This window comes from Corvus hawaiiensis, chromosome 16, assembly GCF_020740725.1.
Source record: "Corvus hawaiiensis isolate bCorHaw1 chromosome 16, bCorHaw1.pri.cur, whole genome shotgun sequence".
Lineage (NCBI taxonomy): Eukaryota > Metazoa > Chordata > Aves > Passeriformes > Corvidae > Corvus > Corvus hawaiiensis.
Genome location: NC_063228.1, coordinates 1,700,141 through 1,718,404, shown reverse-complemented (window position 1 = coordinate 1,718,404; position 18,264 = coordinate 1,700,141). Strand labels below are relative to the sequence as shown.

At 43.1% G+C, this 18,264-nt stretch overlaps 2 protein-coding genes across 3 annotated transcripts in view; one reads left to right on the top strand and one right to left on the bottom strand.

Moving 5' to 3' along the window:
• DNAH3 (dynein axonemal heavy chain 3) overlaps nt 1-1,016 on the top strand; it is a 57,167-nt gene extending 56,151 nt beyond the window's left edge. For both annotated transcript variants that reach the window (XM_048320815.1, XM_048320814.1), the window contains exons 61-62: nt 208-345; nt 528-1,016. In XM_048320815.1, coding sequence (XP_048176772.1) covers nt 208-345; nt 528-881 — 492 coding nt within the window. In that variant the 3' untranslated portion in view covers nt 882-1,016. The remainder of the gene's footprint in view (nt 1-207; nt 346-527) is intronic.
• Nucleotides 1,017-7,771: 6,755 nt separating this feature from the next.
• On the bottom strand, nt 7,772-18,234 carry LYRM1 (LYR motif containing 1). The gene is made up of 4 exons (XM_048320821.1): nt 18,132-18,234; nt 10,200-10,358; nt 9,119-9,211; nt 7,772-8,104 (listed from the first exon to the last, which is right to left on the bottom strand). Exons 2-4 carry the CDS (start codon nt 10,356-10,358, stop codon nt 7,988-7,990), a joined length of 369 nt encoding a protein of 122 aa, XP_048176778.1. The 5' UTR covers nt 18,132-18,234; the 3' UTR covers nt 7,772-7,987.
• Between the last annotated feature and the right edge of the window lie 30 nt (nt 18,235-18,264).

Below are 18,264 nucleotides of genomic sequence, written 5' to 3'. Positions count from 1 at the left end.
TGTTATCCTAAAGAACTGAATTCTGTGATTTGTTGTCTCAGAAAAACAGAGAATTGATGGACGGAGGCAGAGGGTTCCATCAAGGCTTAGATCTCGTTGTGCTGTTTGAGGGTATCTGAAAAGACATCCCTTTTCTGGTGAATTGGCACAGTGAAGCCACAAGTATGTTGGGGTTTTTTTACATTTGTTTTCTCTCTCCCTATTCAGGATTGGGTTGACAATGGGCCACCTACAGTCTTTTGGCTCTCAGGATTCTTCTTCACTCAGTCTTTCTTGACCGGTGTTTTGCAAAACTTTGCCAGAAAATACACCATCCCAATCGACCACATTGGATTTGAATTTGAGGTAAGAAAAATGCAGAAGAATATTGCTTTTCTTGAACAGCTTGAAACGTATCCTGGGGCAGCAAGAAATAGAGTTTTCAGATGAAAAGGTATTTTATTTAAAGGAGCAATTTCAGACTGTCACTTATAGGATTTAGTATACTCAGATAAAAATAAAATCAAGCAATGGTTTAATCATTCTAGGTGATGAAACAGGAGCACACAATGGAGAAAATGCCAGAAGATGGGGCTTACGTGAGAGGCCTTTTTTTGGAAGGTGCACGATGGGATAGAGAATCCTGGGTAATTGGAGAATCACTGCCAAAAATCCTTTATGATCCTTTGCCCATAATTTGGCTGAAACCTGGAGAAAGTTCCAAGTTTCTTCATCTGAGCATCTATTCATGCCCTGTATACAAGACAAGTGAAAGAAGAGGTGTCTTATCCACCACTGGGCACTCAACCAACTATGTTCTGTCGATTGAACTCCCTTCAGACAAGCCCCAGAAGCACTGGATAAATCGAGGTGTGGCAGCCCTGTGCCAGCTGGACGACTGAGGGGGTGCAGTATTGATTCTGTAAAGATCTGCTTTACTCCTCAATGGCTGCATGGTTGTTTGTGGTTTTTTTGTTGTTTTTTTGGTTTTTTTTTTTTTTTTTTATGAAATTGGGCTTAAAGAGTTTTGATGCTGATTTTAATGGGAATCCACTTCCCATCTGTTGCAAAAAGATTGTGGATTTGCCTACCACTTCTGTGTCCCCGGAGTATGTAGGACAAGGAGGGAGGAGATGAGAATATTCTGTTGTCAACATATGAACCCAATCCTTCAATCCTCAGGTAGAATGAACTACCAAAGCTGTATTATAAACCTGTAATCATTCCTGGATGATGTCTCTCAGAGTTTCCACAGAAGACTTCTGGACAGCACATGCATTGGGAGCCTGCCATTTCTCAGAACAGTATGCTTGTGCCATAATTTTGTAACCTTTTTGTTTCCAATATTATTCACCTACCTATTCAAGGTACCCGATACATGGAGCTGTTTTCTTTCTCCCAGTCTCACTTTACTTCCTGCCAGCAGCCCAGCCCCACACGGCCACTCACTCACCCCCTCCACTACCTCATGGGGTGAGATAAAGAGAGTTTAATAGGGAAAGCAAAAGCCACGCACACAAACAAAACAATTAATTCCCTGCTTCCCATGGGCGGGCAGGTGTTCAGCCATTCCCAGGAGACCAGGGGCACATCACATGTAATGGTGACTTGGGAAGACAAACGCCATCACTCCAGATGTCCCCCTCTTCCTTCTTTCCTCCACTTTACATACTGATCATGATGTCACATGGTCTGCAATGTCCCTTTGCTCATTTGGGGTCCTGGCTGTGTCTCCTCCCAACCTCCCAGACATCCCCAACTTCCTTCCCAGCCTGGCAGTATGAAAAGCAGGAAAGGCCTTGGCTCTGTGCAATCCCTGCTCAGCAATAACAAAAACATCTCTATATTATCAACCCCTGTGCTCAGCACAATCCAAAACACAGCCCCATACCAGCCCCTGTGAGGAAAACTGACTCTACCCCAACCAAACCCAGCACACTTCCTCATCTTGCTCTCTTGCTTGTTGGACTAATAACTGCCTGAAACTTCATACTTGTCTAAGCTCTTTCATCAGAGAAGCTCAAAGTAGCTTGCAAACATTAATTAAAAATAAAATAGCCTGAACATCTTCAAAGAGCTGTGCAGTCATTAACTAATCCCCACAGCATGCCAAGAAGGTACTAAAGATGCATCATTAGACTTGTTGTGTACACAGTACAAGAGAAGCACAAAGATCAAGGCAAACATTTAAAAATACATGCACTACGCAGACATCCACTAATTTGGGGTCTTGTATTTTTTTTCATTGCCCAAATTGCAGCATTTTAATGACTTGCTGGAGGCCTCACGAAGTCAGAGATTCAGGCCATCATTTGGCAATTCCCAGTATCCTGCTACAAGCATTAAGGGATGCTGCTACAACTCCTTGAAGGACACGGTTCTTGTGACAGGAATTGGTCTGTTGTGTTGTGATTAGGTGAAAACAGTGTTCATTTATTGTTTCATTAACCACTGCTTTGTTTTATGCAGATATTCATACAATAGTAACTGTTAAGAATGGTACTGCAAGGTAAGGCAGAAGTGTTGGGGGTGTGTTGTGCAGTGCTGCTCTGCAGGAAGATGCACAGGGAAACAGCAGCTTCATGTACCACACCTGATACCTCACTGACAGTCCAGCATGCAGGCATTTGGTGCATCGCTGGTATGTGGTGAGTAGAGCCAAGATGTCAGGCCAGGACATCTAATGGATGTTTGTTTTAATAAAAGGGATAGGGATGTGCAGGTGTTTCAAATTACTGAGAGGAAGAAACTACTCTTAACAAATTAGACTAAATGATATTTGGCACCTAAACCAAAATAAAAGTTGTTTATGAATGTTACAACACACTCATCCAAACAGACAACAGTTTTTAAGAAGAGAATCATGTTTCAGTAGATCTATAAATAAATTAATTAAAATTGGTCCTTGAAAAAATTATTTTCTTAGACTTCATATGAGAGATACTTTGTACTTTTCATATAATTAAAATTCACAGAAATTTACTATACATTTAAAAAAATCATTGTGGTGATTACTATATTTTTGAACGTCTGCATCTAATTGTTGTAATTGCATCAACAATTCAGATCACCCATTAGGTCACTGTGGCATCAGAGATAACAAACCAGTCATGATCCTCCTTGTATGGAAGCTCTGTGTGCAGGCAAAGGGGCAGGGCCTGGCTGTGAAACCCTTCCCTACGGACTGACCAGCTCAGTCGCTGCTCTCAGGAGGATCCTTCTGTTCAGATGTAGCTTCTGCATCAAGGCACTGGTGCCACCTCACCTGCTGAAAAGGGAGGCTGGGCCAACAACACTTAAAACACTAAAATGAAGGTTTGTCAATCCTCTTACAGATAATGCTAGTCTTACAAACAGTCTTCTAAATTAAACCATTTAAAAAAATTCACTGATTCACTACCTAAATTGTGTTTTATGGAGATCAATTGCTTTAAAACTCTTGGAAATCTGTGTAATAGTTTGCCATGTGGATTGCTTGTTAACACCTTTTTGTGAACCAACAGTAATTGACAGTTTATTGAATGACACGGTTGTGGTTCTTGTGAATGAATATACAGTGACTGAATGAATATACAGTGACTTTGCTACGATACACGTGCAATTTGTTACTGTGTTGATTTCTTAAGTGCTTCCTGTGTGTTGATGTTTAGATTTGATATGAAGGCATCTCTTGGAATGTAATTAAAGATGTATTTTAAACTTTTGTAGTCATGATAACAATATATATAGATAAGAGAGGAGTCTGTGAAAGAGGGTTTGTGCATCCCCTTCACCAGGCATGGCTGAGTTGCTTTAGCTGATGATTACTGCAGTACATGATTTCCTAGGCTGCCCTCCCTAGTACAGAAAAAGTAATGGCATTTACTGTCAAGGGATATGTGTCTTAGAGATATTTTTCTGTGGTTCTTTGAAATGAGCTTCCCAGCCTTATTTCCTGAGCATTGTGTAGACCTTCCTGGAGAATGATGAACTAGCTAAACATTAGAATTCACAATCTTTCTTGGCTGAGATGCATTTTAAAAAAAGAAAAAGGCAACTCAGCTGCTAGTTGGACATGATAGAAATGTGAAAAATTTTTGGACAAACTAAGTACCTTATAATAGTAGTATTAGAGCCCTTGGATTTACAGGTTTAGAATTTTCATTTCTTAATTAGAAGCACTCGTTAAATAAGCCACAAAACCCACCTGCAATTACTGCAAATTGTAGATTTACAGCCTTGCTAATAACTCAAGGCAGATGGAAAAAAGTGCATCATGGAGCAAGAGGTATTTTTCCCTTAGCAGAGACAGATTTCCAGCTAGGGGTGCTGTAAGACAGATGGGGTTTGTATCTTAGGAGACTGAAACCTTCCTCATAACTGTACAAAAATTCATTTCAGAAAGTACTACCCCTGTGGATTTAAACACTGTTGGGCTGTTAAAGGGAAAATTATACGGTGAAAAAGCAGAAGACAATACAAAGACCCCAAATTCTTCTAATTATAGCTAGAATGTTTTGCCTAATAGGATTAGAGTTATTAGTGAAAGTTGCAGGATCTCTGCTTTAATTAGCATTATTGAAAATGAATGTATAGGTATGATCAAATAAGTGACCTGTCTGTGGATAAAAGATGGATGTTACTGGTCCCATTTCTGATGGATACATAGTAGGGCCCAGGACAGTGAGGTCCAGCTTGCCTTATTTTCTCCACATTTAAAAGGTATTACAAGAAGCAACTTGTGTTAGTAGGAAGATGGACGAGATAACCTAATCTATCTTAACCTGTTTCAGTGCTGTGATGCAGCCCTGGGAATCAACTGGGGTGCTGCTGCAGCAAAATGAGCATCTCCTCACCCCCAGCCAATGTCAAGGGGTACATTCAGTAAGCAAGGTGCCACGTCCATCTTTTTAAAAGGTTGTGTGCTTGCTAATGTTAGTCCTAAGTGCATAGCTTCATAAATTATAACCTTAGTAATGATGGATTTAGGGACAGAACTTCCAGAAAGGAGGTGTTATTTAGGTATTCAAGGCCAGATACTGTGTCAACAAACTATTACTGCCTTGCCTACCAGTTAGCTTGCAGGAGAGTTCAAGCAACTGACTCAGGATTTTTATTTCTGAAGAATATAATGTCATCATTTTCTTCTAAATTATTCTAAAGCATCTCCTGACTAGGGTGATAAATTGGAAAATGACAGCATTTACTGGAAGGGGAGTAAGAGAAGGTTCAGCAAGTACAGGACAGAGAGTACACTGGTTGAATCCAGTCCATTACAAATTCTGCAGAAGGCAGAGGCATTTTAGGACAACCTGTTTTTGCAAGTAAAATTTATGGGTAGGAATGACATATTGTGCAATCATTGGGATACTTCTTGACAGGAGTTATATGGGCCTCGGCATCTAATACAAGAGTACCAGTTGAGATGCCTGCCTACCTGCTGGACTGAGTTGCAGATGAATTTTTTTAATGAAACTCCCTCAAAATGGTAGTTTGCCAGTTTGACCTCCAAAAACAAAGGATTCTAGTTAAGGCAGATTCTCCTTTCCATAGCAACTTTAACTTAAGCTGTGAAAGAAAGGTTTTGCTCTCCAGACTTGAAAAAAGAGCTGATCTAATCCTTTCTTTAGCTGAACAGCCTGAAGTTTTAACAAATTTCAGTCTGCCTTCTGGTGATGAAGAGTAAAGAGAATGAAGCACCAGTTAGTAATTTTTCAAACACTTACTCTGAAGAATTATTAGGCTGTGTAGCATTTTAAGGCATCTCAGATAATTTGATGCTGTTACTTGCTGGTTTCTCAGTTAAGCAACTGGATACTCATTTGAGTTACTTGAGAGTACTTGAACCTTTTTAAAGTTGCTTCTTTGCATTTTCCTTCAGATGTAAACTGAAACTCCTGTTGTTATTTCAGTTTGGTGTAAATCTTCTGTAATTTTAGGGCTGTTCTTTTGAAATAATCTATGTATATGCTTAGGAAAGAGTTGTGCCTATAACACAGACAGTAAATTTAGACTGCTCATTTCCATGGCTGTTTATTCACCTGATGTGTCAGAGCATCAGTACCTTCATTAGTCACACGCACTTTAGCAATTCAAAAAACTCAAATGCTAGTTTAATGACAAACAGTGAGCTTAAGCTTCCATTCAAACCCCTTGGCTCTGCACGTTTTGGTTGGGCTCAGCTGACGCATCCTTACACTGGTGTATCAGGATTAGGGTAGGGAGCCTGTATTTAGACTTTTTTCTCTGAAGAATTAAGCAGTGTGTGCAATCATGTTAATATTTTCTTTCGCTTTTTTTTATGTAATCCCCCTTTTCCTAGGCTAAAGGAGTTCTGTTTTGTGTCTTCCTGGCAGCAGTAAATTTGCAAAGCTCCCACTGACAGAACAATGGCATTTTACTGGTTACTTCCCACATGAGGCATTCCCAGGAAATAATTATATGGGAATAGAGACCTTTGTGGACCAGAGCCATAAATGGTAGTGAGAAACTGGGCCAGCCAGTACCTGTCATACTGATTCACTCTTCTTATTTTCTTGTACTTTCTCATCTGCTTGTACTTTTTTCACTCTTATAAGTGCATTCCAGGGGGAGGGACTGTCAGTCTGTTCTGCACAGGAACAGTTCTAACTTACTTTTCAAGTAGACAGGAATTATTTATTTGTCATTGTTTATTAGAGCTTGGAGAGTTTTAAATGAGTTGGTGAGCTCAGAAATGAGATTTCATTGATTTCTCCCACTGTAAAAGGAAATACACAAATGCTTGTTTCAAATTTGCTTTCTTTTGCCACTGTTATTGTCAGGCTGGAATAGGTTGTCCTTAAAGTGCTGAGGACTCTGCTTAGGTAGTGTCCAGTACAGTGTGGCTCTTGTCCAAGCTTGGTCTCACTGGTACTTCCAGCCTGAAGGACGGAGGGCTCCCCTAACTTCCCTGAAGAGAATGTGTCAACAGCCTGGTAAAATCAAAGGACTGAAAGGGAGCCAAAACAACTGGTAGCCCATGAAAGGAAAATTAATTTCACTTTACTTCCATTCATGAGGCACCTGTGAAAGAGAAATACCCTTCAAACTTAGGAGACTTGGAGATCCGTTCTTTTACTAAAGTTGGGGTTCTGTCCATAATGTAAGAGTTAAAACCTAACACTAAAATTAAAGTAATTGTTGAGAAAGCCAGTGTGCTGATTATGCTGAAAAGCTGACCATGTGAAAACACACAGTGAGGACACCAAAGCATCCTAAGCTTGTTCCCATAGTGATACCCTGAAGTGAGAGTTTTCAACCAGTCCATACATGGGAACCTGAGGAAGCCAACACTGGAATGTTTCACTCAGAGTTGTGTAATGGCATTCCAAACTTTGCATTTCACATCCACACCCTCTCCAAAGGAAGGGGGAAAAATGCTGACATAGAGGCTCTAGGCCACTCCTCTGCAGTTTGCAAAAAGGAGGAGTAGTGGCACTTCTGCTTTCTCTTTGCTACTGTCCATTCAGAAACAAAACTTCCCCATAAGGGTACTATGACACTGGAACTCTCCTCCAGGGACAGCAGGCAGAGCAGGGACCAGAGAGGAAGGAGAGCAGCTGCATGGTGCAGTGACTGTATTCCCACTGGCATTCAGAAGCTCTGGAGGAACTGGGTCTGCTTGACTCTCCCAGACTGCCTTGATTTTGGCTGACCTTACACAAGGCACTGTCTTGAGTCACAGCCGAGCTCACAGAATCCTCAAACCACCAGAGAACGCTGCTACAGATGAACAGAGGTTGAAATCCTGCTGCAGTTTGTCCTAATGTCAAAGTAATCTTTGTATCACACCTCCTTAAAAAGTGTTACTTTTATTGACAAGTCAGTGGTTGAAATGTAATAAATACCAGAGCAACTGATCCATCATACATAATGGATCAGTTGGCTTTTTGGCCTCAGGAAATGTGTGAGCAAGTGACCACACCATTCACAGTCGTGCACACAAATCACCTGGATTGCAGTTCACAGCTTAAAGGATGTGATTACACATCACAGCTTAAAGGGTGGGTTATGAAACTTCATCGTGGGATTTCAGGTATATTGGCTTAGAAATCTTCCTTAACTTTTCCTGGTGTCGCAATGTACGGCCTTGTTTATGGGCAAGGCCCATGGGAGGCAGATGGATCTGGAAAAGAAAATCCCACCAGTTAGGTGCATATTGGGAAGAAAAAGGCAGCATGTATACAAACTAAGTTTCACTGAGTTTTAAATAATTTCTTCACACTTTGGAGAGGGTAACTCTATTGTCTCAAGCCGGGTTATTAGATTTCTAGGCGGAGCACTCTCTGAGGAGTGGTGTAACTTTCAGGCCCTAATTTTTGTGTTTATTAAAATCCTATACATTTTAGGCCTTAATAAAATCCTAGATATGCTAGGCCTTAGTAACTTTGTTTTGTAGTTTGATATCAGACTGCAATGATACTTAATGAAATAGGTTTGCTGACAATGTTCCAGAAGAGTAAGAACTAGAAACCCTAAAAATTCTTGAGTAGATGTCTTGAATCACTATGTGATTTATTCATACCTACTTAACAAGTCACAAAATAACCCCAAACTGTATGTATTGAAAGCCTGCCTTCTTACTCTCATGATTATATATATGGCACATTAAAATGCACAATCAATGTCATTGACTCCATAAGCAGAAGGAGCAATAGGTGACAGACTCTTCCTTTGATTGACAAAGTCTTTATATTTCATAAGACTGTTCATGGGAATCATGCAGCTGTAACCCCCCTAAATGACTGAAAAATGTAGGTGGTGGCAGTCAGGTGTTACTGTTGCTGAGGCTGTCATCCTGCAAGATGGGTGTTTAGGTGCAAATAGTAGTACAAGCACTGACTAAAGCAGCAGTAGAGATTTCTATATTCATTGGTCAGAGAAGATTGGCTAAATATTCAGAGGCCTTGGGAATTTAGCTCATGAAACTCCATTTAGGCTTTGACTCCTTGTTTTGAGAAGAAATCCTCCACTTTACAGTGAAAGAGAACATCTCAATGTACATTTGGCTCTGCTTTAGTACACATTTAAATGCCAACTCATCTAAAAATGCAGTGCAGTGAGAGTGATGTAAACTGATGGTTTTGTTGTACAGGGAAAGCTCAGTGGGTATCAGTGAAGACTTTGTATTTATACTCACAGGTCTCGGGTAGGGGATGTTATAGTGAAGTCCAATTTCTATTCTTGCCTCACATTCTTCCATGCACTGCTTAATCAGCTTTGGATCTGTTACCTACAATCATACAAACAAGTGTTTTATACGAGTACAGTAATTAGCAATTGGAAGCTCAAGTGTAAATGATGCACAGCACGTGGCTTTCCTTAGCTTATTTTGGCAATGCCAAGGATACAGTGATTCTATTTTTCACATCCATAAAAGGTAACATTGATATTTCCTTGACTCAACAGTTCTGGGCTTGATGGTGCTGAATGTTAAGGCCCAGAGGCTGTCAGGACTGAGACTAAAGATGGGAGTTTTTACCCAAACATGGTATTTTCTCTGTAAAAAGACAATACACATGTAAACTACTACTACATCTATGAAAAAACCACACTCACCGATTTTTCACTCTGCAAAGTCACTAGAGGAGAAAGGAAAGACACTGCTTGGTGTACATTCTGTTATCATCCTATCCAGAAACTCCCTCTGAAGTCAGAAATGTGGTGTGAATTATGACTTAAATTCATTTTTTTGATTTTGCATTACTTCAATTTAGTCCCAGACCAGTATGGGATATAAATAAGTGCTGTGATCTTGAATTACAAGAAGGGCCTTTGATTACCAGGGTTTGAAATTTCTTCCTTAAGAAAAAAATTAAAGTGCTTCTTTTAAAAGAAGTGCCAATAATTGCTGCTTTGAGAAGAAAAAAAGAAGCTGCTGAGCTCTGTTTGCCATTGCATGGGTAATGATACACTTAGCTAACTTTGTAAAGATCAAAAGCTGCTTCAATTACACAGGCAGTATCTTTGGAATTTCATTTTTTCTTGGCACTTTTTTACTGAAAAAAGACCTTTTAGACTTCTACAGTAGTTAATGAAGAGCTGAAATGGTTTGAGTTTTCTCAAGGATGAAATTTAAACTGTAACCCAAATATGCCAGCATTTAAGGTGAATGAAATTTTGGGAATTCAAGCCTTATATTCCTATCTTAACATCCAACCACAGAGTGCTAAGAGCAAGAGAAGAGTCATTCGGAAATTCAAAACCATAAGGACACTCACATTTTTGTTTTTTCGGAATAACGTTCTGGCTTCATTTCTTATGTACTCTTTCTCTCTCATGGTTTCCTCTATCTGTCCTGATGCTGACTGCCAGGTTTTGGCTATTTGCAAAACCTTGCGGTAAAGGCCAAGAACTTCTTTTCGAGTTGCTGGTGTCATCTATAAAGACAAGACAAACCCCCAACATATGCATGAACATCTGAGATGCCAAAAGGCCAGCAAGCAGGACGTTTTTTCACACCATTAAATTAGTTTAAAAATATTTCCGCCATCCAAAGACATGCTGAGCTATATGAAAAACCCCTGAAATAGCTGTAAACAATAATTAGCTGTTGAAAGCTGAAGACTCAGTCCAGCAAAGTATTTATACAGATACTTAAATCCGTCTCCATTCAAACAACTTGAGCTCTTGCTTAAAGTTAAGCACTTGGTTTAGTGCTTTGCTGAATCAAGGCTGCTACAAGAATGCCTGGGTTCTGTTTCACTCACGTTTTGCAACAGACATTGGGCAAGTCACCGAAACTCTACGCATCCCCCTTCCTGAGACATTGTTGTACCAATGCTGACCCTCTCTTTGCAAATCTGTGAATGAAATACATGATAAAACCACCACAACATTGCTGAAAACTTGTACAGGCTTCAGGGGCTGAGAAGCTTATTTGTGATACCATGACAGTAGGCAGTAATGATTCAGCTGGAGTCTGATGTGATGAAAAGGTGATGAAAGCTATTTTATCTAAGCACTCAGGAGAGGCAGACTAACTGTGGATTTAGAAAAGTTCTGAATGTCTTTATTTTCAGAGAGCTGTGTACCTGCTGAGCCCACTGAATCAGCCTCCAGGTGTGATAAGACTATTTGTCAGAAGAAAGAATGAAATTTATTCTTGTTTTATGTAAATGAGTATTTTATCATATAAGTGGTTACACTATTTCATGACAGACCACAAATATCCCAGAGACAAATCCACTTCTGGATAACATCATTTCTGCCATGAATTAAATTAACAGAAGGGGCACTGCAGCTGTCAAAGGTACCTTACTGTCCCAAAGGAAGGTGCAGCAGCACTGCCAAGTAAGAACATGGACGCAATGAGGAACAAGTGTCAGGGACAGGACATTATCTGACTATCAGGATCCATTTGCCAGCCTGGAGCTCTAATTACTGTGGGTGAATCTACCCTGAAATCAGACCCGTGTGCTGGGAATGGACAGTTTGGAGCAGAGTAATTCAGACAGCCTCACCTTCCCGCTGGAGGGAGCGCTCTCCTGGCCATGAGGAAAAGCTGCTTCCTAATGCAGCACCCAAACTACCGTGGGAAGTTTGGCAGTGTGCTATGGCTCAAATCCCTGCAGTCTGTGGCAATTCCTGAATTCTGGGTTGTAGAAAAGGGGCTTGAGCCAAAGGCTTCTCAGGCTGTACTGTTCTCGAGCTGCTGCCTCCAGTACAGTGGCCAGAACAGGCCTCCTGTGGCTCCAGACACTCACACCCTTTTTCCCTCACCAAAGCTGGAATGACAGATACTAACCTGAACACAGGATTTGGCTCATGGTTCTTTTTCATTAGAAATCCTAGCTTTAACTGTTGCTGTGATCTAAAGACCTTTCGTGGTTTCAAGAACTGTTTTCCTCTGATTCTTAAGAGAGAACATTTTTGTGTTGCTGTTTGTATTTTAACATGTTTAACCAATCATATATTTTTCCCCCAGATAGGAAATTATTCTTCCTACACAGCAGAAAGTACTTCTAGTAAATGTTTATGGTATTTCTAGGAAATAAATTCCACAATAATATAATGAGGTAGTCTCAGCTCATCAAACACTTTGGAGTAAGTGCTTTGCTTTATCCACTCTAGAGCTCATTTCAGGCAATGAAATCAGTCAGACACGAAGGCACAGGTGAACATGTATCTGACAAATCACTGCGTCCCCCTGTTAGGTGCATATTTTGTACAGAAAAGAAACAGTTCAGTTACAGGCATTAACCTAGCACCAAGCTGAGTCCCAAATCCTGGCCTCACCCCTCTGTTTTGATCTGAAGGTGTCACCTCTGAGAAGCTGGTAACAGCTTAGGTTTTAATGTAATCTATAAAGAAAATAAAAGGAACAATGCCGGGCTATGTTTAAATGTTTAAAATACAGATTTCAATTCTGATCTATGCATCAGACAATTACTAAGGTAACAACTTGGGACAGCACATGCCCTCTGTTCAGAGCTGACCTTGGATTTTAAACATACCAATATAAAGATTTTATTGAAAAGTTTAGAACCAACAATTATTTCCCCCACTAGTTGCTTCCACTCCCACCCCCCCCCCTACAAGTTACTCTTTTGTTCTTTAACTTCTCCATGCTGGAATTGCTACAGAACTGTGTAGCCCCCCATCTAGGCATGGGCTGCACTTCTGCATTCTTGCTCTCCTTCCCACGTATGCTGGATGATGTAAAAGACATGAAGCAGCTATTCCTGTATACTCGGCAACCAGCTGCTCCCAGGGCTCATTTAGTCAACAATTCTTAACATTACAGACCTGCTCATAAGCCATTTCTGCAAAGATACATAAATGAAGCTATGAGGAGCCCTTTACAGATCAAGGACCTCTGTCAATGACAGGAAAGGCTGAGAGCAAATAAGACAGAATTCAAAGCCTGGGTCAGATTCTGATCTGAGTGGGAGTATAAATAGGGAGTAATTCCACTGAGAGCAGAATTACTTCCAACTTAAAATGTTGTAAATGAGATTGGAATTTTTCCTTTGGTATAAACAGAGCCCACACTGACAGAAATGTAAGTGATGGTACAAGTCATGTATCAGGTATAATTTCATCAAGTGACACTACTTGTATTAGTTTTGTGGGTGTGCAAAATGATTCTGAGTGGGATAGAAAGGAAGATAAGGGAGGCTTTCATGTCCTTGTAGTTACTCATCTTGCAACTTACATCTTTGGCATTTAAATCATAATTATATTTCACATCTCTGGAATGCTAAGTGGATGTTACACCACTTTCCCACTAACACCCATCTTGTGGTAGTCACACCCATTGTTTAACTTCTACCACCCTTCATTTTAGTGCAGAATGCAGCCCACAGAGGTTAACCACAGGCGTTTCTGTCAAAAAGTACAGGGCTATTGTATTAGCTGAGCAAATTTCGGGTGTTTACTGCCACAAAGCAAACCAGGAGAGGTCAAAGGTAGGTGTGTCCGCACAGCCGAGTCAGTGGGGAAAAGCGGGATCGCAGTTTGGAGCCCAGTGTCGGAACCGGGGCTGTGGAGGGAAGCCAAGCGCTGCCTCCCAAACAAGCCCAGCTGGAGGCTGGGGCAGAGCCCGACGGCGCAGGCTGGTAACGCTCCCTCGGTCTCCACGCAAACCCCTCCTACCCGTGCGTACATCCAGCACCTGAAACATCCCATTGCCTCCAAACTCCGAAGGAGATTTGAGCAGTTAATGACTTACTGCAGGGTGAAGATGCAAAGTTTTTTCACTGTTAATTAAAACAAATAGTCTCTTAGACTATAAAAAGCAGGAAGTTTTTCTTTCAGGAAACAAATAAACATTCCTTTGGATTTTTAGATGGTTGACGCAAAAGTTCAATAATCTGAATAATCAATGAAACAGCAGTCTTATTTTACTATTTGCAGGCTTGTCTAGAATTTAAATTAAACGTTCATATAAAAATAATAAAAGGAATCTGCCAACTGCACTATACAATGACCCCAACAGTGCAGTGTCAAAGCACAGCTCGGACAGAAGTCAGGCTGCACCAAGACTGACTGCAGATCCAGGAGCAGCTAAATCACAGGTGCTTTCCAGCGAGGGATGCTTGGCTGGGAACGCATGTCCAGCACCCTCCTCCTCTGCCCAGCTCCTTTGCTGAAGCTGTAAGCCTATTTTATTTCATCCTTTCTTCTCAAGTCAAGCATTAGCCACTCACTTTAAGCATAAAATCTGCCAGCAGTGAGTACATAGAGAGTTTTAGAAAATAAAGGGTGAAAGGAAGAGCCCATGGAAAAAAAAGGATATTTTAAAACAATTGATCTCTTCTTTCAGATCCCAGCTAACTGGGCCACACGTTAGTAACACACACCTAGCGCTGGTGCTGAAACTGGATTTGCTCAGGGGTGGTGGGGAACAAAACCCTGCATGAAATAATGTGAAAAGGCAGCTTTGAACTTCTCAGATGTAAAATGTTTTCTTTATGAGCAATACAACTTCTATTTGACAGCTGGTTTGCTAGTGGCAAGGAGTCTAAAGACACAGTGACAAACTGCTGGGCTGACTGCCTTCCAAATTAAGCTGTGGTCACATCTCTGCTATGGAAGTAAATTCTGTCGTTCAAGACCATGGTGTATCAACACTGTAGTAGGGAACACCACCATGTTCCATACTGTGTGCCCATAAGACAATCCTCCCTGTATCCCAATCCATAGCTGCTATTTTCAAATGCACTCTTTGGCTAACATTTATTTAAATAGATGCAGAAAAGTTCATACATCTGGGGGTTTTTAAAGAGCTAAATGATGCCACTTAGCTAAAAAGTGACCTGCAGTCTCTCTCCTGCTGCTAATGCAGCAGATAATCAATCATCCCTTTCAGAGCTCTCCACAGCAACGAGAGGTCAGTAATCCATATTCACCTTTCATGCAAGTCTGCCAAAATGAGTCTGTGGTTCCTAAGGCAGCAGTGGATTTGGGCTGTCATTTCCTTGAGGGACAACAACTGAGACAATGAGTTCTGTGGCACAGGGGGCAGAGAAGGGGTCACAGATTCCTGTGATAGCTGGGTAGGTCACATGCCTTCCAGCAATATTAAGTAAGTTTCAAAATCTATTTTCCACAAAAGTAATTTTGTCTTCTTTTACTCAAATCAGTGACTCAGCGGCCTGTGACAGCACCCTGCAAACGCTGACCACACGTGGCTGCTGTATGTACCTGGCAAAGTGAAAACTTCATTTGATTTTCATTCTTGATGGAACATTCATAACTTTTTTTTAAGATTCAGAAAAAACCAAATCATAGCAAAGCATCGATCACAGCTAAAGTATTCCATCTCCACATGGTGAAAAGTGACTAGAATGAAAGATCACGAATTCTTCCATGATGGTGTTACATCCTCATTTCTACCAGTGACATAAGCCTGTAAACTTCCAGACATTCCCATCAATTTGACTCAAAGATTTATTTCTCACTGTTTCCATCTACAAGCTGCAATCACAAATATATGCAGATTTGGTGAAAAAGAATGAAGCTACTGAATCAAGATATTCAGTAATAGTATCTGAAAGCAGAGTGACTTTCACAGGGTTTAGGATTTTGTCATGCCAGTGTCTTTCTGCTGGCAAACTGAAGTGATCTGAAACCCTGATCTACACCTCTGAACCAGACTCCCTAAGTCAATTGCACTCACATTGTTCATCAACTGGGATGGGAACTCTGCTGTTCTATCTGTGCCTCAGATTTCCGACTGAACTTGGATCTCTTTTAAGCTTGCTCTTGCATATGGACCAGTCTTTTGATCAGAAAAATCAAACTGCATGCAAAGAGAATATAATTAAATAGTAAAAGCAAGGACATGGATTTTATCACTGTTTCCTATGTCAGTTCAAATAAGCCAATTTGCACAAAATTAGGATTCTACAACATTCTTTTCACTTGAATAAATGAAAGTGGAAACCCTTAACTAGTTCCTTTTGATCACTGAGTTTTTATTCTCTTGGTCTGAGGTGGTCGAGGCATTATCTAATTTTAGTAGGACATACAGACTCTTGCTCTGGGAGTGCCTCCTGTACAGGAGCCTCAGCAAGAACAGAAATGCTGACTTAGACTGTGGGAAGGGGGAAGGGAAACAAACAAAAAAATTGCTTTACTAATTTCTTAGTTTTCTCATGAAAAGCACACAGTGTCCAGGTAAAATCTAAAGCAATATGAACTTGTCTCTAGTCTTGTCAACAACTCTGTTGTTTATGCTTTCATACCATTTTCTCCTCCTGTGTGTTTAGTTCTCTGTTACTTACAAGCAGAGAAAGATTTTAATGCAGTGCAAGAAATTTAGCAGAGAAAATGAATTCTCAGCTATCCTTGGATGGCCTTGCTTATATAATATAGAAGCATACAGAAATATAACAACATGGACACAAGCTCCAGTATAGATTTATGCACCTTATTCATACCTTGGCTTCCAGCCAAATGCAACTGAATGCATGAATAGAAATATTTCCCAGCATTGGAAACACTCCCAAGCTTAAGAACAGGTATAAATATTAATGCTAGCAGAGACAAAATCCACTCTGACTTCCCTGACCCTTTTCTAACTTCATTCTGAGGGTCACTCAATGAAACTCATTGATAGACATGATTTTTGGTTGCTATTTGAGAACCACAGCAGGGCTGTGGGATGAAGGGCTACAGGACACAGAACCAGGCGAGTTGGGAAAGACCTCTGAGCCCATTGAGTCCAATCTGCAACCAAACACCACCTTGTCAACCAGACCATGGCACTGAGTGCTGCGTCCAGTCTTTCCTTAAACACGTCCAGGGATGGTGACTCCACCACCAAACTGGGCAGCCCATTCCCATGTCTAATGCCCTTTTCCATGAAGTTCTTCCTAGTGTCCAATCTGAACCTCCCTTGGCACAGCTTAAGACGCTGCCTTCTCCTCCTGTGGGCACTGAGCGCCGTGGGTCACTGAGCGCTGTGGGTCACTGAGCCCTGTGGGTCACTGAGCGCTGTGGGCACTGAGCGCTGTGGGTCACTGAGCGCTGTGGGCACTGAGCCCTGTGGGTCACTGAGCGCTGTGGGCACTGAGCGCTGTGGGCACTGAGTGCTGTGGGTCACTGAGCGCTGTGGGCACTGAGGGCTGTGGGGCACTGAGCGCCGTGGGTCACTGCGGGCTGTGGGTCACTGAGCGCTGTGGGCACTGAGCCCTGTGGGTCACTGAGCGCTGTGGGCACTGAGCGCTGTGGGCACTGAGCCCTGTGGGTCACTGAGCGCTGTGGGGCACTGAGCCCTGTGGGTCACTGCGGGCTGTCGGTCACTGAGCGCTGTGGGGCACTGAGCCCTGTGGGGCACTGAGCGCTGTGGGGCACTGAGCGCTGTCGGTCACTGAGCGCTGTCGGTCACTGAGGGCTGTGGGTCACTGAGCGCTGTGGGTCACTGAGCGCTGTCGGTCACTGAGGGCTGTGGGTCACTGAGCGCTGTCGGTCACTGAGCCCTGTGGGTCACTGAGGGCTGTGGGGCACTGAGCGCTGTCGGTCACTGAGCGCTGTGGGCACTGAGCGCTGTGGGTCACTGAGCGCTGTGGGTCACTGAGCGCTGTGGGCACTGAGCGCTGTGGGTCACTGAGCGCTGTGGGTCACTGAGCCCTGTGGGGCACTGAGGGCTGTGGGGCACTGAGCGCTGTCGGTCACTGAGGGCTGTGGGGCACTGAGGGCTGTGGGGCACTGAGCGCTGTCGGTCACTGAGCGCTGTCGGTCACTGAGCGCTGTGGGGCACTGAGCGCTGTCGGTCACTGAGCGCTGTGGGGCACTGAGCCCTGTGGGTCACTGAGCCCTGTGGGGCACTGAGCGCTGTGGGGCACTGAGCCCTGTGGGGCACTGAGCCCTGTGGGGCACTGAGCGCTGTCGGTCACTGAGCGCTGTGGGGCACTGAGCGCTGTGGGGCACTGAGCGCTGCCCATGCCGGGCGCCCCCACGGCCGCCGCCGCTGTCAAGATGGCGCTGCCGCCCCTCCACGGGCTGGAGCCGCGCAGCCACGAGAAGGCGCTGCCGGGACAGGCGCCCTTGCGCCCCCTGGCGGCCGGGGCGGCCCTGCCCCCGCAGCCGGGCGGAACCAACGAGCGAAGCAGAGGGGGGTCGGCCCACCGCGAGCGCCTCCGGCCTCTCCCCTCCCTCCGCCCTCCCCGCGTGTACGCCCGCCTTCCCCCCCTCCCCCGGTTTACCTTGGTGCAGCCGGGCCGCGGCCCCGCCCCGCCGGCTGCCCCCGCTCCGGTGGGCGCGGGAGGCGCGAGCCGCCGCCTTCCCTGCCCTCACCGTGCGTGCGGCGTCGCGCGCCCCGCCTCTCGTCACGGTACG